The sequence below is a fragment of the Cyprinus carpio genome, chromosome A5, assembly GCF_018340385.1.
Source record: "Cyprinus carpio isolate SPL01 chromosome A5, ASM1834038v1, whole genome shotgun sequence".
In the NCBI taxonomy this organism is placed as follows: domain Eukaryota; kingdom Metazoa; phylum Chordata; class Actinopteri; order Cypriniformes; family Cyprinidae; genus Cyprinus; species Cyprinus carpio.
The window spans coordinates 15,383,768-15,410,561 of NC_056576.1; the positions used below are offsets into that span (position 1 = coordinate 15,383,768).

The window sequence follows — 26,794 nt, forward strand, 5'->3', positions numbered from 1 at the left end:
GCATAGTGTATAGTGTGTCATTTGATATGCAACTTGTGTTACAGTACTTGTATATTGTTTTACATCTCAAAGACAATATCAGTGTAAGTGCAATTGCTCTTTTAGGAGTAGCCAGGTAGTCCTTTAAACTGTTTGATCTGAGATTTCAACAGATCATAGTAGATCCTAGTTTTGCTGAAGTTTTGCCTGTAGAGCAACAGATCCTCCACTTTAAGAACATCATGTTTGCCTGTCCAAACAGTCAGGCTGTACCTGAGAGAGAAGGTGAGATGTTAAACAGAATCGCATTTACAAGGCTGACACTAAGGCAGAACACTTCAACTTCACCAGTGAATAAAAACGTATGAATAGTGCTTTAAATTTGACATCTTAATATAATAATGTGAAATAATCCAAATCACAAATAACATTGTCATTATGGATTCCTTCTATCTATGCTTTTTCATGGTAGAAATAAAGACCATACTTCCCCTTCATTTGTCTGAGTGACTGAAAAAATTAACTTGGACAATCACTGTCAAAAAACATCTTAAGAGAGGGAGAAGACTTAAGAAGAGCACCATCTTTGTAGAAGAGGCTTAAACCTTCCCTTCACATCCTCTAATACCACAACACTGTCCTCCAGTAAAGAAATTAGTTGCTATTCCAGTCACAAACAAGTGTAATAGACGAGCCAGAACCAAATCATTAAGAAAGAAATTTCTTAGAGTTAGGATGTTATTTGTTGTGTCCTTGCTTATATAACACAAATCAATCACTAAGGGAATATAAAGACTCCTTCACACAGACGAGTGGCTTAATAGCTTCTATAATAGTAAATATGGATATACATTTAAATAGACTGATTAATAGCGAATTCCTCACCTGTCTGACTGCTTCAAAAGCCACTGGAGCTGTGGGAAGGACACAGGAAGGAGAGCTGCTCGGACTGGAAACGTGACTGCTTGCTTTAGGGATCTGCATAATTCTTCCATCTGATGGACCATCTCCCAGCTATAACCTATTTCCCAAAACAACACAAACACAACAAATACTAATCAAGGTCTGAATAGTAATAATAATAATAATAATAATAATAATAATAATAATAATTAATTAATTATTAAGACTGGAATACACCAAGGGAAGCCAAAGGAAAAGACAAGGGGCAAAGAGTAAAAGTACTTTTCTTTTCCTACAAAAACAGACCAAATAAATGCTAATTAACAAACTGGCAAGTGAAGGTAGCTGTAACAATAGTATGTAGCTGATCTGCTTTTCATTGTGATTTGATTTGATTTAATCGCTAAATAATCTGTGTGTGTGTGTGTGTGTGTGTGTGTGTGTGTGTGTGTGTGTGTGTGTGTGTGTGTGTGTGTGTGTGTGTGTGTGTGTGTGTGTGTGTTTGAGTGTTTATGTGGTTTGTGAGGTCAAATTTGTATAATGACATGGTTATGACATAGGTATTACAATCAGGAGGTGATTTATGAGGACATTTCCAGTGTCCCCGTAATTCAAAAGGCTTATAAATCATTCAGAATGAGTTTTTTTTTGAAAATCCAAAAGTGCACAAATTTTCCTGTGAGGGGTAGGGTTAGGTGTAGGGTTGGGGTAGGGCAATAGAAAATACAGTTTGTACAGAATAAAAACCATTACGCCTATGGAGAGTCCCCATAAACCACATGTGTGTGTGTGTGTGTGTGTGTGTGTAAATATTACTGCCATTAATAAATTAAGATTTTTTTATGTTTTTCAAAGTCTCTTTTCCTTACAAAGACTGCAATTATTTGATTAAAAATACAGTAAAAACAGTTATATGAAATATTGTTACAACTTTTACGTTTTCTAAAACCGTTTTCTGTTTTAATATTTTAGAATTACATTTTTCATTTTGTAGAAATATGTAGAAATATGTTCATAGGCACTTTTAATTTATAAAAAACTAATTTGCAAGCATAAGCCATTGGATCAAATTGTATATGTTTTTCCAAACATTTGACTACAAAAATTTTAGTATCTGTTTAGCATTATATAACTCTTCTGAAGCTATAGAGATAAAATGAAATGGAGACTGTTGACGCATAGTTTTCATTAGCAATGTCATTCAGCTTAGATTTTTTTTTTATTTGTTGGCTTTTGATGCATAGATGGGGGAGGATTTAATTTTATAATCCATTTAACTGTGCATTATGCATATTAGATCCTATCAACTCTCTTCATTGAGCAAGAATTGAGAATTGAATTAGAACTGAGTGTATTTTCAGTTCCGTTATTCTAGGGTGTTCGGGGTTACCTGATGTTCTGGTTTCCTAGGTAATGTCACATAATATGAAAATATTACAGGTATCTGTCTTTTGAAATAAATCAACATGAAACTTAATTCTTGTCTCATTCTTTTAAACATCTTTATTGTCAGGTTTAGCTTCTCTAATTTCAGTGGAAGGTTGATTTGGTTTGGAGGTCTGCTCATCATCCGCTGCAGGGCTGTCAGGTAAAGTGAGATCAGCAGAGTATCTACAGTCTCTTCCTCTGCTCCATTCGCTCTCCTCAGAAGCCTCTGTTTTTGTTTTACTGTCCATGTGTGAGAGGCCCAGCTCCTCTAGCTGCATATGGAGACGTTCTTCCAAATCTTTAGTGTTTCGTGCCAACATGTAGCTCACCTTCCTCTGATGTGCCAAGGCCTCCTCCTTGTCATTTAACTGAAGAGGGAAGACAATCAAAAAGTCAAGCCAAATGTACTGTTAAAGTATATAGAAAAGTATATAAAATTTTTAAAAAATCAACATACAATTAAAAGTATACTGACCAGATCAAGCAGCATATGCAGTGTTTCATTTGAACTGTCTGATATCTTTCCTTCACTTGTTATGGGCAGGAATTTTTTCAGCCTTTCACCTACACTGAGAGACCCCTGTTTCCCTTTAAAATAAAATAAATTAAATAAGTAATTAATCAAATTAATAACTTGAAATAAAGAGAGTAGCACTGTAAAATTTCAGCATTGTGCCACATGACACGAAAGTAATGATGTCTAGCAGTGAGAGTACAAGGAAAAGACGGACCAGTTGTAGAAATGATTGGTTAGTGCACTGCTTTCTGTTTTTGGTCCAGAATGCATATTTGTTGGACCATGTGAAATATTTTTTATATTTTTGCATGAGTGAGGTATCACTAACTTAAACTAAAACTATGGAAACATGTTTATTACATGTAAATAAAGCTTAGGATAATACATAAATATTACAATAGATGAAACACTAAAATAGTCTGAAGCAGTAAAATTACTGGAAATAAATCAAAACTAATACTGAACTATAACTAAAACTGAAATAAAAACTAAATTAAACTTTTAATAAAAGTATTAAAAAATAATTTAAAAATAACATAAGCATAATTATTAAAAGTTAAACTAAAATTACAATTAAAACTGATAATGTATAAGTAATACAAAAAAATACAAAAAATAATTAAAACTTTAATTATATTGGTATATAAAGAATACCAAAATAACACAAGACCATAACTTGAGCCAAAAAGAGCACAATTTACGATATCATAGTTGTCCGATTTTATTGCTGATTTTACATTCTTTTAAACTAAATTTACACTAGTTTTGGAGATGTCTGTGGACATTTTTTAATGAAAGTGACATATATTACACTGCATGATTTTTTTCTCAGTTTTAGCTATACAGCTTAGCAGCACTTTACCTCTCTCATGCCTTTGGTAGTGCGGCTGGTGTCTGTCGGTTTCAGCCTGCCGGAGCACGTTCTCACCGACTCTCCTCAACTGCTGCTCAAAGGCGATGCGGAAAGCATCCATCATGACGTACGCCTCCTCCTTCCTCTTCTGCTGTTCCTCCAGCTAATGCAGACAAATGCATTGTGTTACAAGACCCTCAAGGACAAATAAGCAAAGCCAGCACTATAATGGATGAAATACATGTATTGGCTAAATAGGAGGGTTAATTTGCAAGGTAATGGAACAGAAGTATTGATAAATTAAGACAAGCACCTCTTGCTTGAGCTGGAGAACCTGTTTGCGACTTGTAGCAGCACTTCTAGCACAAGAGCACGGCTCGCCCCCATTAGAGTTACACTGACATGCCCCATACACCGCTAACTGAGAGATAAGAGGACAGAGAGCTGTTTACTACAGAACAAAGCTATTTAAAACAGACTACAGTTCACCAACATTACCTCTAGTGCTGAACCGTCTGTTCTCAGGCTGCAGGGAGGCTGGGTCCTCTGGTAGTCCTTTCTTTCCTTAGCACTGAGCATGGACAAAAGCTCCAGACATTTTTGGCTCAGGGCTAAGACACAAAATGCATAAATACACATTGGAAACACCAGCAATTGGGTCCCGAAATAAAAGTAAGAATGTTGTGTCTTACAGGCATTCTCTGTCCTTTGCTCCTGATGTTGTCTAATTTTCTCCTCTAGTGCTTTCTTTAGGCCTTCATTTTCTGCCAACACCCTGAAGTGGTAATGACATGAACCAGTGAGATGTGGGCATTTTTAAAGTGACATGAATTTAAAAAAAAAACTATTTACTTGCTCAATACATACATAGCTTGAGTCTTATTGGGTATGTTATTAAAAAAAACTAATTTTTGATCAAAATGCTCTGCAAATGTGCAAAGCAAAACGGTTGCGGATAGCATTTGACGTTGATTTTTAAGTTGCAATGAAACTGAAGTAGCGGCAAATCTTTTTCTTCTATAACAAAAGAAGTCTTCTCTCTGTCACCAGTTTTCACTTCATGCCAACTTTAAAAGTGTCTTTTTGCATGGGTATACCTCTCATACTTTAAACTCCATGAGTTTTCCACATTCTTGAACTGCACCTGGTTAAAGGTGATCTCCCATTGCAATGCATTAACCTCCTGTGTGGAAAAGAATTCACAGGAATGAGATCATATTTTCAAGAATAGGCTTGAATTAAAAAAAGATTAAAAGTTGTTTAGTTGTTGTTTGAGTAGGACACCTTTTCTAGGGCTTTGTTCCTCTCTTCACTCTTCTGAAGCAATATTTTAGTATGACAAGTTGCTTTGTCCAAGATTGCCTTCAGGGACAAATGTAACACAGGGCTTTAAACCACTTCATAAATGACTTAATTAGATCTAATAATGATATCAATTATCATAATATTTTGAAGTACCTGTCCTTGCAAGATCCTAAGAGCCTCATGTTTTCCCTCCAGGTGGCGATGAGTGACCTCCAGTTCTGTGCGTAACAGCTCCACTTCCTGATACAGTGAAGATTTACATACACCTGAGACACGTTCATACGTGAAGATGTATATCTTTTCTTTACTCCATTCAAAAACTCACAGGGGTGCTACTTTTCTGCAGCTCTATTGTGTGAGATATATTTTGACTGATCTTTTATCACATTTGATTTTTAGTAAGTTTACCTCTGTGACCTCCTGTAGTCTTCTCTGCAGCTCTTCACTTGTGTCCTCAGAAGAGCTTTCTACAAAAGAATGCAGTTACATTTAAAAAGCAGTGTTAGCACATGGTTTTTCTAGGATTGCCAACACATCATATCCTGGTAGTAGTGTGGTTCTATTGTTGAATATTTGTTTAAGTACAGAATTGCTCAAGGGAGTACACAAAGAAATAGCAGGTGTTGACTTCACCAAACACCGCAACTCAACAGGGGATTAAGTGTTTGGAGCAGGACATTACCAGGAAGTTATCCTCTTTTTGACAGCTTTAAAACTTAACTCACTTTTTTCATAAGCTAGATACAGTATAGCTTAGTCTGCTCTGTGTCCGTGAGGTTTGAATGTTTTAAATGACTTTAGATGCCAGTCCAGAAGACTAACCTGACTGTCTTTTCTCCCACCGTGCAACTCGTTCAGCTTCCAGTTCTTCCCTAAAAATGGCATACATGGCTCTGCATGATGTCCAAGAGAAGGGTTCATTGCTTCTCTCGCTGCCACCTTTGAGCGGTAGTGACTGAGACAGGAAGCCTAGAAACTTCCCCCTGCTCTTCATTTGTGGGAGATGGTCTTGATGTCCTCTGGATCTGGCCCCCATGCCATCACCTAGATCCCCCTCTCTCATGTCATCTTCTGTGGGGCACTGAGGGCGTGAACCCTCACCTGCATCACAATAAACTATTTAAAAAAAAAAAAAACCGTCTGAGTGCATTTAGACAAAAAAGAACATCAGTCATGTTAAGTACTACGCATATTTAAAGACATTAAAACTGAAATCTATATAAATATTATGTTTGACAGTCAAAATAGAAGACATGGAAAGGTTAAATAGAGCGCGATACTTTAGCCTACTGGCCAAAGCAAAACTGAACTTTTATCGTTCCTTGAGAGTTAGAATAATAAGATTAGTCGCTACAAAATATAACCATTACAAACCTTTACGAAAACCTGTCCGTGAGGGGATGCATTTGTATTTCGCTAACAGGAACAATGACGAAATTCCACTTCAAGACTTTCCGCTCACTTTGACGAAGTGAAACTTCATAAAGGGAGGTGTCTGAGTCTGATCCAACAGGTGCTTTATTACAGAAGAACACACTATATAGATCATGAAATATCGCCATATGGCGGAGGGTTTCGAGCGTTACAGTCCCAGGGATCCCCAGTGAGGTACTAGCAATAATAACCTTAATTAAAATCAGTCATAAAAGCTACTAGTATTTTCCTTTCCCCTTTTGAGTTTCCACCTGGACGACTGTGTAGTCTAACCCAAGAAATACAACAGAAATAGGACAGATGAGCAATATATAAAATTAAATTAAATACATTGTGTACAACTGTAACCACATTTATACATCTAAAATATATACTATTTTAAAACTTGCTCAAAAACAAATATATGACATATACCTTGTCATACACATATATGACAACTCCCTGTTGTATCTTCAGTCCCCCAGCGACAGTAACAAATATGGATTCATAGATTTTTCTCAATAAATAAATAACAAAACATCCATCAAATCTGCAAACATTGATTTATTGCAGTCACTACTTTAACTGAAGTGTAGGTTGTCTACTTCTCAGTCCAAGAGCATTATGTTTCACCATGACAACATAAAACTTTCATCATGGCTGTAAATTGTCATACCATGTTCCATTTTTAGAGATACTTTCATTAATATTCTTTGAAAAAAAAAAAAAAAACAACCACAAACTGTACAGAACAAGTACATTTCAAAGTAAGAACATATGAACAATTCTCTACAGCAACATGCTGTGTTGAAGCACATAAATATCTGCTAATAATTACCATCTTTAAAAAACAAAACAAAAAAAAAACTATGACCAACGGTACAACAATTGCATCAGGGCAAGTGATATTAAATATGTCCATGGCATGAGATCAGTCAATCACTGTCATATTCCTCAATTAACAGGTCTTCCTCATTCAAAAGGGCTTCAGTGCTTGTGGGCTGAGGCTGGCTGGCAGAAAGTTCCCCAGAAGGATCCTGGCTATTTGGCAAGTTGGGCTCAGTTGTGGCATTTCCTGGTGCAGATTCTGGGTCAAGGGACTGAGCAGCAGAAGAATCTTCATGTTCACTGTCAGCATCCAGAATGCCAGGGTCTTTGTCATTAAGTGCTTCAAGTCTCAGCCTGAAAATAAAGACATTTATTAAACCATTTCAGAAGTCTTTCAAATGCAACCACACTTCAAAGTTTTATATATCTCACCTTGCAGGAACTCTCTTTTGAGAAAGATGGCCAACATTCTGGATGAAGGCTATTTGAGCTGATATGAGACAGATGAAAATATATTAAATAGAACAAAAAGACAAAGCTGAATTATGCATGAGAAGAAATGCACCATTCATTTTTAACCATATTTTGAATCTTGCATACTTGGTTAGAAGGCAGGAAAATAATAAATATTTAACTTAAAAGATTATAGTATGTAGTTTGATTAAATAATTTTTTTAAATAATATTTTGGTATATTTTGCAGATACTAAGGTCACATGTTCACCTTTATTTCTCATTGGGTTGGTGAGCTTTGCAAGATAAGGCACCAGTTCTGTCAGGAGGCTCACAGGAGTAAGGCAGAAATTTAAGAAGAGCGACTGTGCGGTCAGGAAATTCTCTCGATACTATTAGTTAAAATATATAAGCATTATAAATAACCAATTATTTAAAATGCTGAATAATACAAGTACAACACAAAGATGTAGATAAAGTAAAAATTAATATACCATCTTGTTTATGTGTAGCCAATGTGGTTTATGAAGAGGCTTGAATCCGGCAGTGGACTTGCTGCTGGCTTGTGCTCGAGAAGAGTTTGCATGCATAAGGCCTCTAGTGGCCACTGATGAGCCATATTCCAACATGGTCGACCTTGACTGTGAAAAGATGTACAGCATGACAACAAAACAAAGTTGTTGCCAAGACACTACATGATGATAGTCGTCAGGAATCAAATGTTATATCTGCAGTACAATGAAAGTAACCCTGCATATCCCTATGTGTGTTATTATGGAAGTCCTCCAGCATTTGCACTCACGCTCCACTCTGCTGTCAGGAAGTCTGCATCAGAGAGGTACTCGCTGGCTCGTGCTATATCCTCTACATCCGAAAAGAAGTCAGGGTAGTTCTGGTGCAGGTAGAGGTTGAAGAATTCACCAGACATATGGGAACGCTCAATGACAAGCTGTGGGAAAATATTATAATCAAAAGATTGTTAGAACATTAAAGCAGCTTAAACTTTTTTTTATATTGTGCAATTAACAACATAAATTAATATTTACTTCTGGATCAACAAGTAGTTTGTCCCTTTGATGATCTGTTAAATGTGGAGGCAGCTTGGGTGCTTGAGTGCTTTCATAGCTTTCACCTAGAAATCAAACGTCATCCATTAGTATAAACATGAATTAATTTTCACACAGTTCATGATGTACAATATATCATAGTAATCAGAGAAAAACATTTTGGCAAGAACGATTAAAAAATGGGAGTTGAAAACGACTAACGTTTGCAGTAGAGGATTTTCCCTAAAGCTCTGAACAGGAAAAGTGACGCATCTTTCCCTCCAATAGCTGGGCTTTCATCCTGCATGTCTGTTGATTTTGAAGACTTGCTCCTCCCCTTTGCCTTTACGCTGGGTTTTGATGCAGATTTGCCCTTCTTGGAAGCCCAGAGTCTTCTCTCCAGACAACTGTCTGAGAATTGACAAGAATGATCGCATAATTACAGTTTACATACTTTAAAAAATAACAGAAAAAAAATCTCTATTTTCTAGTTCTATTACCAAAAATAAAAAATAAAACACTATATAAATGTGTTCAGTAACTATTTTCTTACCAGTAAATGAAGAAAACTGCAAGTTGTTGATGGCACAACGAACATCTCCTGAACTTCCTGAGCAAAGAAGATCTAAAGCACCTTTATCAGGAACAGAGATCCTGCCACAACTCTGCAAAGACCATTTAAAGAAATAGATGTGCTGAGTGAACTATTATGGATCTAAGAGTCAAAACTATCTGCTCAGAAGGTGCAGGAAAAACAAACCACACAACCTACCTTTCCTGCCTCAATAGTTACAATGCGGCTTAGGACCTTCATCATACTGGTGGGGGCCACAGGATTAAAACTGAAAAACAATTCAAGATTTTTATTTGTCACACACATGGTTATATAGAGAATATATGACCAGCAGTGAAATGTAGAAACAGAGATGTTTTATCTGTGACGACCTTGGCCTTGGATATTTTTAACTAAAGATTTCTGAAAAATGACATTTTTGTACCTAATGTTGTGAATTTCAAGTTCATGCAGAACATCTTTAAAGAGAAGTCTGGAGTTCTTGTCTCCGCTGAGACTATCAGACACAATCAGGACCAGTGGGCATCGGCCCGTCTTGACAAATTGCCTAAATGAACAAAGCAAAAATAAGGACACTGGTATACAAGATACAAGTGACAACTCATTATCAACAATACTTCCAAATATAGTGCTAGTGCTCACCTGAGTATATCATGCAAGCCCCCTGGTTGCCTATAGAACTGGTTTGGAAATTCCTGAGATAGAAAAAAAAAAAAAATGGGAAAGTGTCACTCAGCATCTCAATATTTAACATTATTTATGTTAAATTTCTCTTCTCATCGCCTTTTTCATCAATTGCTTTTTTACTTGCCCAACACTTTCTCTTTCTCACAATTTATTTCAGATTTATTTAAAGTTTCTGTATTTTTCGACATCAGTAATATTTTTGAAGAGTAGTTCTGTGCAGCACCTCTATAAGAATTATTTTCCTGTCTTCAGTCACTTTCTCTCCGCTCATTTGTAGACGGCTGTATTTGTTGGCTCGTAGCAGGAACTCTTTGAATAACCCTGTTTGTGAGCTGCCATGGAAACTGTTAAACCTTGAATCTGTTAGAATAAAAAGGTCAGATAAACAAGCTAACAAAAACATTTCATAATATGCACAGACACCGAGATAGAACTTCATCCATAACTGATTCTGATATGTGGTAAAAATATGGGTGCAGAATAATTATCATTCACTAGATATTACGCAGTGTCACTACCTGAACATCAGTCTCGACTAGTAAGAAGAAGACTCCTGACCTGGATCAAAGCTTTGTGTGAACAAATCCTCCGTTTTGTACTGAGAGGTGGTGGAGGGATTTGACCACTCTTGGATCTGAAAACCCAAATCCTTGGCAAGGACTTGAACAGTTGCTGTCTTCCCACATCCTGAGGGGCCAGTGAGCAACAGAATGGCGCCACCCTGTGGAGACATAACCACGAATAAAACAGAGTGTAAAACAATTTCCAAATGATTAAAGAAACATACATCACCCAACATACATGTCATACTCATCAGACCTTTTTTGATTTGTCCAAATGATCTCTCAACCAGCTTTCAACTTCTTCAACTTTCTTTTTGTGGACTGCCAATTCGGCCTGTCAGAGAGAAAAAAGATTTTAAGCAACAATGCTTGTAGACTGAATATAACAAAAGCAATATGAAAATGTTAAGTAACAGACAAATGTGTTCTTAGGGGCACAATCTATCTCAGAGTGAAATAGTTTGTATGACCTAGACTGGAGTACTCAGCCTTACTATATGAAATCTAATTTACTGCAGTTTTTAAATCAAATTCATCAAAACAATGTTGAAACGGTCATGCATTCTCTTGAAATAGTCATAATTTAGCTTTGCTTCAACCACACACCTAAAAGTGTTAGAACTAAACTGCAGGAAGGTCAATTTTCCAAGAACTGTACAAAGAACGCCAGAGCCACACAATTTCTGTACCTGTGATTGGGGAGCATACACATCCACCCAGGGCTCATCCTGGTCTGGTTTATATGCTTCACTTGAAACACTGATCTGGTTGCTGGACACGTGAGGATCTACTTTCCTCTTCCTGGACTTTTTCTCTGCTTGGTCCCCAGTAGACGGCCACCGGGTAGTTTTGCTTTCCCCTGAGAGTGGCCCCTTTTTCAGGGACCTGTTCCTTGCTCCTAAAAGTTCACCAAATGATGGTTCCACCCAGCTGTTTATCTTAACAGGAAATACAAGCAGAACACATATGATACACATCAGCGTCAGTAAGCATCCACATCCATTCTCAGTGAGCAAACGACAAAAAAAAAAAAAAAAAAAATAAAAAATTATGGAGAAAAAAAAATGATATGAAAAAAGAACGAATGAATGATCAAAAGTACTTTCAAAGATGTTACCTACTTTTCCAGAGGACTGCTTTCCTCCCAAAGACAGCTTTGACATCATCAATTCTGACGTCCCATTCAGTTACTCCATGCAAAACTGTGCTGGGATGAAACCCAAATTATTTATAAAACGGCAAAGTTGGGATTCACCTCTGCAAGCTTACAAGACGTGGACAGTAGTAAAGGTTAGTATAATTAGACTTTCGTCTATGTATATTCACAAGTGAAGTACGTTAAACAGAAATATTCTGGTAGCATTAAAAACCGCTGCATGCTACCAAAGCTAACTTTACACATATTTTAGAAGAACTCTAATACCAGTAATCCCCTCATTTAATAAAAGCGATATCCGGGATTTTGGCCAAAAATATTAGTCAGAGCTCTGCAAGTTCGCTACTGACCGTTAATTTAGCTCGACATAACGAAAGATAGCAGTCACAATTTATCAGGCCACATCAACAAAACCATGGCTAACACACCGTTAAGGCAGTACAGTATAAACTCACCCTGGTCATTTCTACAGATGACTTTTGTAGAACAACAATGCTGACTATTTGTGATTGTAAGTAAGTAGTAAAATTGTGCTAACTATCCCTTTAAAGCTGTGGCGAACCGCCCCTCTGCTGGCGCATGCTTGATGGCGTCATCAACGACGCGCCACGATTTTCAGCACGTTTTTATGTTGATCTGAGCTGAGACAACCACATAAGAAGATATAACCAACGGATTATTTACATATCATATGTTCTGTATGCTTATTGATACTGAGTATCCAGTTGAGATTAGTGTAAATCGAGTTGTTTTATTAATTGCTCTATTTCCACGTGTGATATCTTGCAATGAGAATCATGAAGAGACCAAACATTCTTCTCACAGGTACTCCTGTTTTGACACTGCGAGTTTTGTGTTTTTCAAATAATCTAGATTTTGATGATGTACTAGGTTGTTCCCTGTAATACAAATGTAGTTTGAATGTATTTAGTAGGCATAGCAATAATCAAAATAAATGGGAGTAATAATAAAATAGTTTTTTCATGATTGCTAAACATCGATATACTTCCTCATGAAATGGCAGGAACCCCTGGTGTAGGAAAGACCACTCTAGGCAAAGAGCTGGCTCAGAGAACAGGACTAAACTATGTGAATGTTGGTGATTTGGCACAGGAGGGCAAGTTATTGTTCTTTGAAATAAAAGGTATTTAAAAAGAAAAAAATATATATATATTAGTTTTAAAACTTTTATTGCCTCTACAGGTCAGTTGTTCGATGGATTTGATGAAGAATACCAGTGTCCTATTTTGGATGAGGACAGGGTATGTACTATTGTTATTGATCTAACTGCCATGTCCCCCGTTAAATGGGATGATATATAGTCACAGAATTTTACAGTGCAATCTTGAACAAAATACATTTTATAGTGTTTAATTATGTTTGATTATGTTATTGAAACCACACTGATCACCAGTAAGTCAAATCCAACAGGCTGCACATAATGTAAAAAAAAAAATGTTAAAGACGGTTTAATTTTTTAGGTTGTGGATGAGCTCGAGGACAAAATGGGAGATGGAGGCGTCATTATTGATTACCATGGCTGTGATTTCTTTCCTGAACGCTGGTTTCACATTGTTTTTGTCCTCCGCACGGATAACACCAGTCTCTACAATCGTCTTGAAAGCAGGTTTGTGTTCATAACAGTTATGTTCATTACATATGTGATATTTCAGTTTGAGCCTTTTGACTAATTGAAATCTTAAATATAGATCTGGGATGAGCAAAACGGGTAATATTTAAGGAAAATAATAATTTTAAATCATCCTAAGGAAGAGAAAAAGTTCCCTTTATTGGAGAATCACTCATAAAGCATATTCATACAGTCTTAGTGATTAAGTGCCTAATGTACAGTTCAGCAGTCATTTACATGCTGTGTGGCTGTATGCTTCCTGTTGCAGTGATTTAATTTTATATCTTTCATATTCAGAGGATACACGGGAAAGAAACTCCAGGACAATGTGCAATGTGAGATTTTCCAGACTATCTATGAGGAAGCCATGGAAGCCTACAAGGAGGAGATAGTCCACCAGCTCCCCAGTAACACTCCTGAGGACCTGGAGAGGAATCTGGAACAAATTGTTCAGTGGATTGAACAATGGATGAAAGACAACAATTGACTTTATTATATGTGAAAGGCTCAATCACTATTTGAAGTTATGTCAAATTAGACAGACATCACATTTCATAGTTACTGTTGCCCCAGACAGAGTATTGTTCTTTTCACTACCATTGAGCTTAGGACTTAACATATGTTTATATGTTGGGGATTTTTAGATTAGAAATAAGTTAAGCTTGCTTCCAAAATGAATGGAAGAAATAAATATTTTTTATAGTGTATTTAAAAGAGACTTTTTTGTGGACTTTTGTCTTGTTCTTTGATTAAATTATCCAAGATAAATTAAAATTCTTTGATAAATGGGATGTTGTTTAGCTGCCACCAAATACCAGAAACATCTGTTAGTGATTGAAATTTAGGATCAAATCTAATTCACAAAAATAAAGTGAAAGTGACGTGACATTCAGCCAAGTATGGTGACCCATACTCAGAATTCGTGCTCTGCATTTAACAACCCATTGCACACACACAGAGCAGTGAACACACACACACCTGAACACACACCCGGAGCAGTGGGCAATTTATGCTGTGGCGCCCGGGGAGCGGTTGGGGGTTCGGTGCCTTGCTCAAGGGCACCTAAGTCGTGAGGGTGGAAAGAGCACTGTACATTCACTCCCCCCACCTACAATTCCTGCCGGCCCGAGACTCGAACTCACAACCCTTCGATTGGGAGTCAGACTCTCTAACCATTAGGCCACGACTTCCCCGGTAAATAATGGTAAATGACATGGTGTTTCTCCTCAAAAAATGGATCATAATGTTCACAAGTACATAATTAGTTTATACTTAACATAGTTAGATTAACTTGGTAACTCTTAAACCTAGCTACACTAATTCTTATTTCTAGCAGTGAAAAAGTCACTCGTGTTGGAGAGTCAGTTTTATTCACTTTCATCAGTCATTTAAATTAGCCATTTCTATTTTTGCTTTTTAATTTTATTTTCCCTCTTATCTCCCCATTAATGCTTAATCAACAATCAAACCATCATATCTTCTTCTAAAATTCCTGGATCACTCCCATAGGCATATCATTAACATTTAGGTAAAAAATGTTAGCCTGAATGCACTGTAAGTCGCTTTGGATAAAAGCATCTGCTAAATGCATAAATGTAAGGATAAAAATTAAACTCAGAATAATGAAAAGGAGTACCTGTGAGAAGAATGTTTGGTCTCTTCATTATTGTCATTGCAAGACATCACACGTGGAAATAATGCAATTAATAACACACCTCGTTATACACTAATCTCAGCTGGATACTCAGTATCAATTTATATACAAAAACATGGTATGTAAATTATCCGTTGGTCATTTTGTTGCCTTGCCAGTGCTGTGCAATATGTTTGTTTGTTTTTTTTCTTGGCAAATTTGAAAAGACTGCAAAAAAATGTCACTCAATTAAATTGTAACTGGAATAAGGTGGCCACATTAACAAAATGCAACCATTTAGCCAACCAACCCATGGTAGAACCCCAAAAATCGAGGGGGAAAACCTTAAGAAAAACACCGTAGAACAGGCAAATCTAGGGTTTCGCGAATCCAGTTGCTTCGTTTTTGCAATGCTCCTGATGTGAATTGGCACCGAGTGGAAGACTCAACAAAACCTCGTCGAAATCGTAACGCGCCGCAAAAGTTTGCGGTGTAAAAAAGGAATATCGTTTTAGAAGCAGTAAATAACCGTTTATGTTGTCAACATAGTGTGCTTTTTTACATGCACAGTACAAACAGCGCCATCCTTTAAAAAAAAACCACACAATTTGTTTTGATAGATCAACTGATTTTTCATACATGGAGTGTTTCATCTGTTTTCTTGTGAAACTGGTTTGTATCGTGACATCACATACTGGGGCAGGACTAGTCACGTGATCGATTCCTCTTCACCTGCAGCACCAGTGGCGGAAGACAGGTGAAAGTATCGGTACCAGGTATGAGAGCGGTGTTTTCTTAATAAAATAAACATTTTAGGCAAAAATATGTAATCTGCACTCTCACATCTTTAGTGTAGGTAATGAAAACGATCACACAGTGCTAAATTAGCGCGTTCATTCATTTTGGATGACTTAAGAGCTTCTATGCATTAGTTCCGTTTTATTTCTTACCTTTTCTTTGTTGACAGGCAGGTTTCAAACCGCGTTAAGATCATGTCATGCAACAAAGATGTTGTGCCATCGTTTTTTATAAAGTCACATTTTTGCTAGATTTTTAAACTCGCTTTCTAAGCTCGTTTGGCCAGTGTGTAACTCACTTGTTTATTTTTATTTCAGGGAGCTTTGTAAGGGGAAAACACTGTTTAAAATCACCCTGTGAGGCAATGTAACTACTGGACCCAGGTAAGTCGGTCATTAACTTCAGAGTTATGTAGTATATAGTATGCAGTGGGGGGTTGTTTCTAACTAGAGATGGACGATATATTTGTACTTGTACATGTTGGGCTACGTATTTTAATTGCGCATTTTTCATACTGTAGATTCATAACGTTGTGGCTACATTGTAACGTATTATAACGTAATGCCTACATTGACTAAACCATTTAAAACATTTGTTTTTAATATGTAAATGTACTTATTAAATAGTATTCATCATTTATTGGTTATAAACCATGGCATAACAATAATTATTGGCTTATTAATATCAGATATAATCTAAATATCAATTAATCCTTACTTTTATGTTTGTAAAAGATGTGCAAATGACATGATGTCAGTATGTATGTGACACAAGGCCTTATAATAATGTGGATAAACTTTCTGATCCTCAGTTCATTCAGCTGCTAAGAACCATCCCCATGTCTTTTGGAAACGGGTCAGTGGCCCACTTTGATCGGGTCCACTATATGCCTCACTACGATGAGGTGCCCATCGGCTCACTGCCGTGGGGTCAGCAGGCTCCTTACCCACTTGGTGGTGAAGTAGCAGCATCCAGCTATGACAGTTTACCACCACCACTGCTCCCCGAAAACCCTCCTGTTGGCCCAGATTTCTACCCTAATGATGTTGAAGACCAGGTGGATGATGCCATGGACATCAAACCCATCCGACGCTTCATTCCTGACTCTGTGAAGAACTTCTTCAGAGCCAGTGGCAACCAAGGCAGCAAGAAATTGACCTTTCCACCACCACCACCTGATGTAAACACCACCACCGAAGGCATCCTGTGCTCTCCTCCACACTCACGTGCACCATCACCTACAGCCCCCAGCTCTTACCTAGACCCTTATGGAGGGTCTGGAGGCAGCTACAATTCAAGGAAGGAGCAGGCAGCATTATTAGGGGAGCCGCTGGAATCAGTTTCTGGTCGCTCTTTGCAGACGGCTATGACTTACAGTGAGAAGGTGGAGGAGTACAATCAGCGCTACGCATATATGAAGTCCTGGGCCGGACTTTTGCGCATTTTAGGATGTGCAGAGTTGCTTTTGGGGGCTGCTGTTTTTGCTTGCGTCTGTGCATACGTGCACAAAGATAATGAGTGGTTTAATATGTTTGGTTACTCCATGCATCAGATGTATGGGGGAGGGTATGGCGGATCAGCAATGGGTGGGATGTATGGAGGAACTGGGATTTCATACTCCGGACCCTTGACTCCTTTTGTTATTGTGGTGGCTGGATTGGCCTGGATAGTGACTATCATTCTAGTAGTGTTAGGAATGACCATGTATTATCGTACCATTCTACTAGACTCCAGCTGGTGGCCAATCACAGAGTGTGTGATAAACTTGGCATTAGCATTGCTCTACTTGTCAGCTGCAATTGTGTATGTGCGAGACACAGTCCGTGGAGGTCTCTGCTATTATCCACATTTCAACGCTGGGCCCAATGCGGGGTCCAATGCGGGCAGAGGCTGGGCAGAATGCTGCCATCATCTTTCTCTTTCTCAACATGCTGTTGTATCTTGTGGGAGCAGGCGTGTCTCTGAAGCTGTGGAGACATGAAGCTGCAAGGATGCGCAGAGAGAGAATGGGTCAAGATGTAAAGTTCAAATCATTTGTTCTTTGAAACTGATTAACATAAACAGAAATATAATGCTCAAAATTATTTTCCTATTTCAGTAATAGCAGTAAATAATCTCAGACTTTGCTAATAAAATCTAATTTGCTTGCTTTTCTGTTCTTATTTGTATTTAGATGAATTCAGAAGGACTTCCGCTCAATATGGTAAGCAGTTGAATTTTAATATCAAGAAGAACATTTTCAGATTTTAAAATCATTGTTGTAATGTACTATTTGTGATCTCAGATTGGTGCCGGCTCAAGTGTCTCTGTGCCTATCCGAACTGCTCCAGTAATGGCCAGTCCAGAATCTTATGATGGCACACCTGTCAACCCAGTTATGATGGAACCAGAGATCTTAAGAGGTCATATTCCCTCTGGCCACATCCCCAAACCTGTGGTCATTGCAGACTATGTGGCGTGAGTTTCAAAGAATACTTATGTTAACCAAAATCAATTAATTAATTCAAGCTATTTTATCCGATATATAAACTCAATTTTAATGATGTTCAGAAACTTGCACACATATTTAAGACTGGTTATTGTTGACTCATGCTTTTTGTAATCTCTCCTCCTGCAATGACTGTATCTGAATGTTCTGTCTAATTTTTCTCCTCACAGGAAATATCCCATCATCCGGTCTGATGAGGAGAGGGAGCGATACAAGGCTGTGTTTAATGATCAATATGCAGAATATAAAGAGTTGCATGCTGAGGTTCAAGTCTTAACACAGAAGTTTGAGGAAATGGATATTCTGATGAGGAGTCTACCACAGCAGCCTTCCACCCAAATGGTAATGCTTTTAAACAGCATTTCGCAAATTCTTTAATTATTATCACACTTGCAGTTTTTATGAGCTTATATTATTTGAGAAACTACATGGAATATTTGTAATTGAAAATTCATTTGTCTCATCTCATGACCATTGAAATTAATTAGTTAAGACACAAAGATGTTTAAAAATGGTGACCAATCACAGTACAGTTCTTTTACTCATTTATCTGAATACATTTATCTGAAATCTTTTGATTTAAACAGAAAACAAATGTAGATATTAATGGGTTTTCCTCTTACAGGAGCAAGAGAGAGTCAATAGCATTATTCAAGAGTTTAACAGAAAAAAGGCTGTAAGTACTATTTGTCCATTCTACTATTAGGAGTTTTAAAGTTATATACAGAATACATGTTAGGTATTTTACTTTTCCCAGAAAAGGTGACCTATGACCTATGTTCTACATGTTGCTTCAACCCATTTTCTAAACCTTCATCTGCCTGTTGCCTTTCTACATTCTTTAGTCATTGCAAAACAATGACATGGTATCTGTCTCCATTTGAGTGCCACAGATAGTAGAAACTGAAAAACTGGAAATGTTAGGGGGACGTCAGCGGAGCTATTGACATATTTACATACTTCCTGTCTGTGTGTGAGCGCACACCAAAGATTATTTTACCTTTTTCTGGTTGTAGGACCCGACGTATCAGGAGAAAAGGGAGAGATGTGAATATCTGAAGAACAAACTTGCACACATAAAGCAGAAAATTCAGGAGTATGACAAAGTCATGGACTGGAATGATGGTTACAGTTAAATAGAACTTTTAAAAAAGTACTTTTAAAGTTCATCATGAACTTCACAGAGGTTCCCAGAAAAGAAGCAACTAGCTGACAGAAAATTGTCCATGGCTATACCTTCAGGAATTAACAGGGTATTTGGTTTGCTCTTGGTTGGTATTGATATAATTTCATTTTGATTTCAATAGAGCAGGAAAGTATAATGAAGGACATGTACCACGTCAAACCCAGCACTGAAAATGTTACCTTGCTTATAACTGACATGTCTTGTGAAGCAACATCAGCAATGTTTTTAATATATACTGTATATTTCTGTATATACTTTTTATTTTAGAAGTAGGTAATTTGAAGGAAATCACTGTGGATTATAAGTGGAGAGTATAATGTAAATAGCTCTCAAAATTTTATTTGTTTAAATAGCAGTATATCCGTAATGATCCTAGATTACTTGGTATATTTATAGTTTTGCTAGTTTCATTTTTACTTTGTGTATTTATACAGTCATTTGCATTATGTGTAAAAAAAATTTTAACCATGTTACTCTACCTTCGAATTTCATCATTTTTTTTATTGATTTTTGAAGTGGTTAAAATAAATAGGACTGCCTCCACATTGTACTAGCAAACATTTCCTTTTTAACAAAATAATTTACTAGTAGTTTATACTCTGAGTAACATACCACCTCTCATGTGTCTGTTTATACTTATCCCGCTATACTACATGGCTCAGAGCATTATGTGTGTAGGCCTGCTGTTATAGTTGAACTGTAGTAAAGTAATCTCAATTTATACTGGCTTGACAGCTCTGAAGGTATCAGGTTACAAGCTGCAATGGACTCTAAGGAGAAAAGGTGCTCATTCACCTTTTTGTGCAAACCTTATTTCTCATGAATCCTGAATGTAGTGTGTAATAATCTAGAACAATGCTGCTTGTTTTATGGCAATTTATGGTAATTGAAACCATAATTACATTACAATTTCGAGCTAAAGAGATTCTAAAAATTAGCAAAGCACTTAAGAACAGCTTGCTTTTTATTTCCAATTAAATGATGACTGGAGTATATTTTAAAGATCCCTCCCAGTCCCGGATTACAAATTCATGATTTGGGCAAACAGAAATTCCATTGGTCTTATACATTACTTGCAACTCATGCGCATATGAGATAGAATATAAAAATTGTTTTCGAATTATTACAGAGGTCTTCAATCTTTTTCAGGCCAAGTGCCCCATTTTGTATTTTTTTCATTAAATTGTCTGCTTGTTTACTAGTAAAAATCATTTAACATAAAAATATCCTAGCCTGAAAAGTAGCTAGTTTTAAAGATAAAAATGTGTAAAGACCAAAAAATTCTGTAAAGTTATAGACGATATGTATTATGAAAGTCGCTATGTAAATGAAGCTGCCTCTTCTAGCATCTGAACTGTCCGCTTAGCGCGCGCACGGTCAGGGCGGGGCTGCACCTGTGCAGGTGAGGATGGGGGCAGGAACGCTGGTTTCACTGATGTGTCGTGTGAGAGACAGCTGATCTATGAAACACTCGCAGTATTTAGCGAGCGTTTTCTGAAGGCTGAGCGTATTGCAGGTCCGTGAAATACTTCTGTAAGGAGCGAGGAAGAGTTACAAAATATTTACGAGCTTTGACTGCTTTCGTAAGGAAGAGGGTGAGTGATTCATTTATTTTCTATTTTCTAATTTGTTTTTAAATATTCCCAGCTGAATACTGTAGCCTGTTCTATCTCATGCTGTTGATTGTTGTGTTGACTAAAACGTCTAAGGATGATGCGCGGAATTTATTTTAGTTGTAAGCTTGTGTTCTTTGACCAGCATGATTTTCTCTAGACCTTCGTAATGTGGTTATTTATGTAAAAATCCAAGTGTAGGTGTCCTAATTCTGAGAATATATTTAATCAATCATTTAATACAACTGAAGTACTGATTTTTTTTTTAACTTTATCTTAAACGTTTATATAATATTCTCATATTTCTTTGCTACAAATTAAAGCATGTTTGAAATCTGCAACTTATCCCTACACAAAGTAAATGAATTCAAGTGATATTAAGAGAGTTTTGCTAAACTTACTACTATCAGGCTGTGAGATAGCTTTAATTGTAATTGGATACAATTTAAAACAGTAAGTATAATTGAAAACAAATATGGAAATTCATAAAACACAGACTAGCAATTTACAAAATCTCACAATTACAGCAAAATAGTCAAAATTATAGTCCAAATAGTCCAAGTGTATTAAAAAAGCATAACAATCTCCAGTCAGCCATATTTTTAAATAAAAATTGAATAAAGATGTGAAATCATTCTGATTGCAGACTCATTAATAACTGTAATATAAAAGCCACTTGTATCTAAATTTGTATCTTTGTATCTGGATTAACGACAGTGCATTATTTCATTATATTGTAGTGATTCATGAATTATATTTTTTCATTCTTACATTAGATTTCATTCAGACAACCCTGTGAAGTTTTTTCCAGGAAGCTAGCATCATGCCGAAAAAATCAAGCCGTCCTCCTGCATATGGTGGCAGACAGTAAGTTGCATATTAGAGAACATATGTAATCATCCACTCATCCACAGACAAGTGTTCTTCACTGAATCCTTACTGCCCCATTCTGATGGTGTTATGATCTGTGCGTTGTTGTTTTAGTATCATTGATGTACTGTTGTTAATATTTTGAATTAAATTTTTTTTTTAATTTTCGGTTTTCACTTTAATTTTAATTAAAGTTAATTTTGTTGTTTTTGTCATTTTTATTACTTTTTTTTTAAATGCCTTTATAGTTTTTATGTTGTATTTTTAGTTTTAGTCATTTTATTACTCCAGATTAAACCAAAATGTTGCCATTGAAACTATGAGATAAAATAATAAACTTTAATTTAGTTAACATTTATTTTAAGTGTTTTTTATTTTATTTTATGGTTTTATATTTAGTTTTAGTTAACTATAATAACCCCTGGATCTGAGTATTTTAAAACATAGTTAATAGTTTTCCTTTTACTCATCCATATCTCACACTGTCATTTCAGTCATCACCGTTCCACCCATCGCACAGCTTCTTACCACCCTGATGAAATGCTTCACTTTTACCGCTGGACATCACCCCCAGGTGTCATGAAGATTTTGTGCATCATCATCCTCATTTTGTGTGTGGCTATGTTTGCCTGCATAGCCTCCACACTAGCATGGGACTATGATGCCAGTGCCATGGGCCTTGGGGATCTTGGGATGGGCTATGGAGGCAGCTATAGCGGTGGAGCGTATGGCGGTGGTGGATATGGAGGAAGTGGGAGTGCCGGAGGCTACGGCTATGGAGGCGGCATGTACATGGATCCGAAATCAGGGAAGGGCTTCATCATCGCGATCGCTGCAATCACCTTTATTGCAATGCTCATCATCTTCATCCTGGCAGTGTCGAGACAGAATGCTGCACAGTCTCCCTCATTCTACCTGGCCTCCATCATTATTAGTGCCATCCTGGCTGCACTAATGCTCATTGCCACCATTGTGTACCTGGTCGCTGTTAACCCCACTTCTCAAACATCTGGATCCATGATGTATACTCAGATGTTGCAAATGTGTGCACAATATAAGAACCAAGATCAGGCCTCTGGGATCTTCATCAATCAATATTTATACCACTACTGTGTAATGGAGCCTGAAGAGGTGAGCATGTGCTCCTGACAGGGAGTAGGCCATCTTCATAAAAACATTTGTTCAGTTCAGGCTGGCTATTATCAGACACAACTTAAGACATTTCTGTTATGTAAAAATGCTACTAGAGATTCATGCAAATACAGAAACCAATCCTCTATTTTGTTGTTCATTTACGGTGCTTTTGAATGTGTTTTTTCTTTTTTCTCCTCATTACAAGTCATTGCTGTTGTTCTTGGGTTTCTGGTTGTGGTCGGATTGATCATCTTACTTGTATTCGCTGTGAAGACCCGAGGGCAGATCAGGAGATACGGCAGGGAGCGTGTTCTGTGGTATGACGTGAAGACCATCACCAGCGGCCTCACGTCTCAAGGCATCGGAGAATGGGTAAGAATTTTCACTAGCAAATTCCTCAAAAGATAAGTTTAATTTCCTGTTCATGTTAGTTCTGTGTTTTTCTTCATTCAGTACAATGCATGCATTTATGAGGTCATGAAATTTAATACTGTTTTTGTAACACTTAGGTTGTACTTCTACTACATATTTATACCCTAGAATGCTTCTTGATGCATGTTGTTTTATTTTCAAGAGTTGCTATGTGGTGCGTATAATTGGTCCACTGTTTTTAGCAGTATCATTGGTCTAGCATTGCAAGACTCTTCCAAGAAGAGAAGTTTCAGAGAAAGCTTTCTATGAAGAGGTGTTTGTATGTCTAGTTTCTGGGTGTGTCCCAACTTGATGGGAAGCGTGATTATGATACAAAATTCCATGATAAAATACATGGAACAATTGATAGTGACTTAAAAGTTAATGAAATGGTAGGTGGGAATTGTTAGATCCAAAAAACATTAGCATATTCTAGTGTTATTAGGTCACTCCATTGGCTTTGTTCTTACATGGTTTGTCATCATGTAAGCAGTGGTAGTTTTGTCCTTTATGACATGATGGTATTTGTGGAAGTGGTGGAACCGGTTTTGCCTGGCTTCAATGTTTGTCCAGAATATTTACCATACAAAAAAAGGCTGAGTGCATTGGGGAAACAGAGAAGCTAAAGTAAAAGAGGCCTACAACAACACTTAACACTTAAAGGAATTACAGACTACCACATGATCAGTGGAAATATTTTGAGGCCGCAAGGAGGGGTGGGGTATTATTAAAAAACACTCTGGAGAAACACCTCGTTGATGCAGTGTTGCTACAAACAGGACTTGTACCCAGAGTAAACAGGTTTCAGTGTATCAACTTATTATTAAATGCTCATTATGTTTCCAAACTGGAATGGCCTACAGTAAAATTATTTATTTATTTATTTTTACAAAATGGCTAGATATGACATTCTTTGTTTTTCTTCAGGTAAATAATGTGTCTGGAGATCCAGAGGCTTTTGTCAATGACCACAATGACCGATTCAGTGTTGCACAGCCAATGGTTCACAGCCAGAAGCCAATTTACCTTCCAAGGTATGTCATCTCAGTACTTTTAATTTTGTTGCAAAAACAAATGCGTAGAATTTTTTTTTTTTCATATTCCTGTGGACTTTTAGTGATTTTGCATTGATATGTCTTTGCTGTTTTGGAATACGATTGGTTATTATAGATATGAACTACATTAGTAGTGGTTGACTCTAAAAACAAACCAAAAAAAATTATAATGGTTAAAATGAGAACATCTGCATGTAATTTAATAATAGCAAATACAAATTATACACAAAGTCATGCCGCATGCAGAACGAACACTATTGTTAATCAGCCAAGCAAGCACAGACCGGCTCAAAATGACTGGCCTGCTCAATATTAGTCTGTCACTAGACTAGGTGCCAGAATGAAGGAATCCAGGAAATCGTGTCCCTGTATGAATAGGACTTGGTGGATTTTGTTTTGTCATGAACACGAATAACCAGTTTCACAAACTGATTATGTGAACTGACTGAAACTATTTTAATCAGAAAGCTATTTTTACTCTGTCAATTACAATCAAAATTGTAATAATATCACAGCCAAGTTATTAACAACATTTCTATTGGTGTTATTTATTTATTTTTATCAAAAGGGTTCTGACTGGACAAGCTCTTTAAGTGGAATGAAGGGCAAACTGAGAGACTATGACCCTGGAGAGTCTGGAGAAGAGCTGGATACTGGCTATGAAAGGTGAGGAACATCTTTTGAGTTATAGTCGGTAGTTGTGGAGCATGTTTTTCAAAAAATTCTCAGCATCTGTGACTTAATGAGATCTATATCACTCACATCATATTTTTCCCTTTACCTCTATTCTGTGCCGCCATTCTCTCAGTGAGTATCCTCCCATCATTAATGAGCAGGAGAGGCTTGAGTACAAGAGAGAGTTTGACAGAGACCACATGGAGTACAAGCGTCTTCAGGCTGAGCTAGATGATATTAATCAGGGCTTGGCAGAAGCAGATCGAGAGCTGGGCAGCTCACAGGAAGGCAGCCCACAGTTCATGGTATGTTATCTATAAAGTGAAAACTGTTCTTCTAAAAGTTGGATCTCTTTCTATCTTCTGACTGTTAATATGCCGAGCTCTGTTTGAGCTCTGCCTGTCTGTCACAATAATTCACATGCTTAAGGTTATGGGTGGTGGAAGGTCACTTAATCTCTGGTTTCCACAGTATCTCTTCCACCTTCAAAAAAAAAAGCACTTCTTTAACAATATTAAGCATTAATTTAATATTATATCTCTTTCTGTTTTGATAAATTATTATTATTATTGTTATTAAAATATTTGTTACATTATTAAATGTTACTTGTTTTTTCCCCCTAAAAAGGATGCCATGGATGTATACAACAGGCTCAAAAGTTTGAAGAAGGTAAACTCTTTCAGTGTCATCTTTTAAAAATTTCCATCTAGAATATCATGAATTGCATAGCTGCTAAAAATAACTGTGTTTATAGTAGAGAAAAAGATGATATATGTGTATAGATACAACGGTAAATGCTGACCTGTTTCCTTTCTCACAGTCTGCAGACTATCAGATGAAAAAGAAAAGGTGTAAACAGCTGAAGACAAAACTGTCCTTGATCAAAAGAAGAGTCAGCGACTATGACCACAGACAATAAAAACCTGGCAATGGAAACTCGGGAGGGTATATTATGTCACATGATGGGTTTTTCTCAGGACTTTACTATATGTGTATTTCTGTATTAAAAATCTGTATCACTGTATTATTATCAAGAACTGTATGGCTGCTTTATTAGAGAGTTTTGCTTTTGAGCCAAACTAAGCTTGATCAAAATATTGTGGTATCAATGAAGTATTTTGTTTTATTTTTTAAAGCTAAATGAAGTCTCTTTTTATCTTTTGCCGCAGACATTTAGTCAAGTCAAAGTTAGTGTTTCTTAAAACTGAGCAAGACTGTGACCACTATTTGTTGTAGTTTTAGGGATCTTCAAGCAAAGAGATTCTAATGTTGTTTGTTATAATGATGCCTTACTGGATGTTTTTTTTACCTTAATTTTTTTTTTTTTACTTCTTGATTAGTCTGTCACCAGAATAGCAATCTATTCTGTTGTTGTTTTTTTAAATTTAATTAAACACTTATAGAATGGATGTGAGTTCAATTACAATTATATCATTTATATAATTCGGCTCTTTCAGAAAATTATATCAAATTTATAGAGAACATGTCGTTGAAAAGTTTTAATGTGGCAGGCTAATTGTGTTGAATGTACAGTACATTTTGTGCTCATATTTATGTACATAGTAAAATAAAGCTATTCAATTTATAAATGTCTTTG

At 36.7% G+C, this 26,794-nt stretch overlaps 4 protein-coding genes and 1 pseudogene across 6 annotated transcripts; 3 read left to right on the forward strand and 2 right to left on the reverse strand.

Annotated features, from left to right (window-relative positions):
• Nucleotides 1–2,359: 2,359 nt before the first annotated feature.
• On the reverse strand, nucleotides 2,360–6,727 carry LOC109093941 (coiled-coil domain-containing protein 125-like). The gene is made up of 12 exons (XM_042754911.1): nucleotides 6,360–6,727; nucleotides 5,808–6,101; nucleotides 5,394–5,452; nucleotides 5,139–5,225; nucleotides 4,965–5,042; nucleotides 4,778–4,863; nucleotides 4,373–4,455; nucleotides 4,179–4,291; nucleotides 3,994–4,101; nucleotides 3,690–3,843; nucleotides 2,786–2,898; nucleotides 2,360–2,678 (listed from the first exon to the last, which is right to left on the reverse strand). The coding sequence occupies exons 2-12, from the start codon at nucleotides 6,046–6,048 to the stop codon at nucleotides 2,376–2,378; spliced, it is 1,425 nt and encodes a 474-aa protein (XP_042610845.1). The 5' UTR covers nucleotides 6,049–6,101; nucleotides 6,360–6,727; the 3' UTR covers nucleotides 2,360–2,375.
• A 217-nt stretch (nucleotides 6,728–6,944) lies between these two features.
• Nucleotides 6,945–12,297, reverse strand: LOC109079682 (cell cycle checkpoint protein RAD17). 3 transcript variants are annotated; one of them, XM_042754883.1, is made up of 17 exons: nucleotides 12,160–12,297; nucleotides 11,670–11,750; nucleotides 11,238–11,486; nucleotides 10,805–10,882; nucleotides 10,544–10,706; nucleotides 10,209–10,345; nucleotides 9,941–9,993; nucleotides 9,723–9,845; nucleotides 9,497–9,566; nucleotides 9,278–9,389; nucleotides 8,947–9,135; nucleotides 8,725–8,810; nucleotides 8,481–8,627; nucleotides 8,173–8,319; nucleotides 7,950–8,070; nucleotides 7,659–7,716; nucleotides 6,945–7,580 (listed from the first exon to the last, which is right to left on the reverse strand). In XM_042754883.1, the coding sequence occupies exons 2-17, from the start codon at nucleotides 11,712–11,714 to the stop codon at nucleotides 7,334–7,336; spliced, it is 2,025 nt and encodes a 674-aa protein (XP_042610817.1). In that variant the 5' UTR covers nucleotides 11,715–11,750; nucleotides 12,160–12,297; the 3' UTR covers nucleotides 6,945–7,333. The 3 variants fall into 3 exon arrangements, with proteins under 3 accessions (XP_042610817.1, XP_042610834.1, XP_042610827.1); XM_042754900.1 differs by having other exon boundaries at nucleotides 11,670–11,755; nucleotides 12,160–12,295; XM_042754893.1 differs by having other exon boundaries at nucleotides 11,670–11,812; nucleotides 12,160–12,285.
• A 1-nt stretch (nucleotide 12,298) lies between these two features.
• Nucleotides 12,299–14,108, forward strand: LOC109079672 (adenylate kinase isoenzyme 6-like). Its single transcript, XM_042754918.1, has 5 exons — nucleotides 12,299–12,529; nucleotides 12,729–12,821; nucleotides 12,908–12,966; nucleotides 13,186–13,331; nucleotides 13,632–14,108. Exons 1-5 carry the CDS (start codon nucleotides 12,493–12,495, stop codon nucleotides 13,819–13,821), a joined length of 525 nt encoding a protein of 174 aa, XP_042610852.1. The 5' UTR covers nucleotides 12,299–12,492; the 3' UTR covers nucleotides 13,822–14,108.
• A 964-nt stretch (nucleotides 14,109–15,072) lies between these two features.
• Nucleotides 15,073–19,988, forward strand: LOC109083498 (annotated as a pseudogene).
• Nucleotides 19,989–20,813: 825 nt separating this feature from the next.
• LOC122144197 (occludin-like) lies at nucleotides 20,814–26,780 on the forward strand. The gene is made up of 9 exons (XM_042754920.1): nucleotides 20,814–21,034; nucleotides 21,829–21,919; nucleotides 22,417–23,053; nucleotides 23,261–23,428; nucleotides 24,395–24,505; nucleotides 25,091–25,188; nucleotides 25,331–25,502; nucleotides 25,825–25,866; nucleotides 26,018–26,780. The coding sequence occupies exons 2-9, from the start codon at nucleotides 21,876–21,878 to the stop codon at nucleotides 26,114–26,116; spliced, it is 1,371 nt and encodes a 456-aa protein (XP_042610854.1). The 5' UTR covers nucleotides 20,814–21,034; nucleotides 21,829–21,875; the 3' UTR covers nucleotides 26,117–26,780.
• The last annotated feature ends 14 nt before the right edge of the window (nucleotides 26,781–26,794 follow it).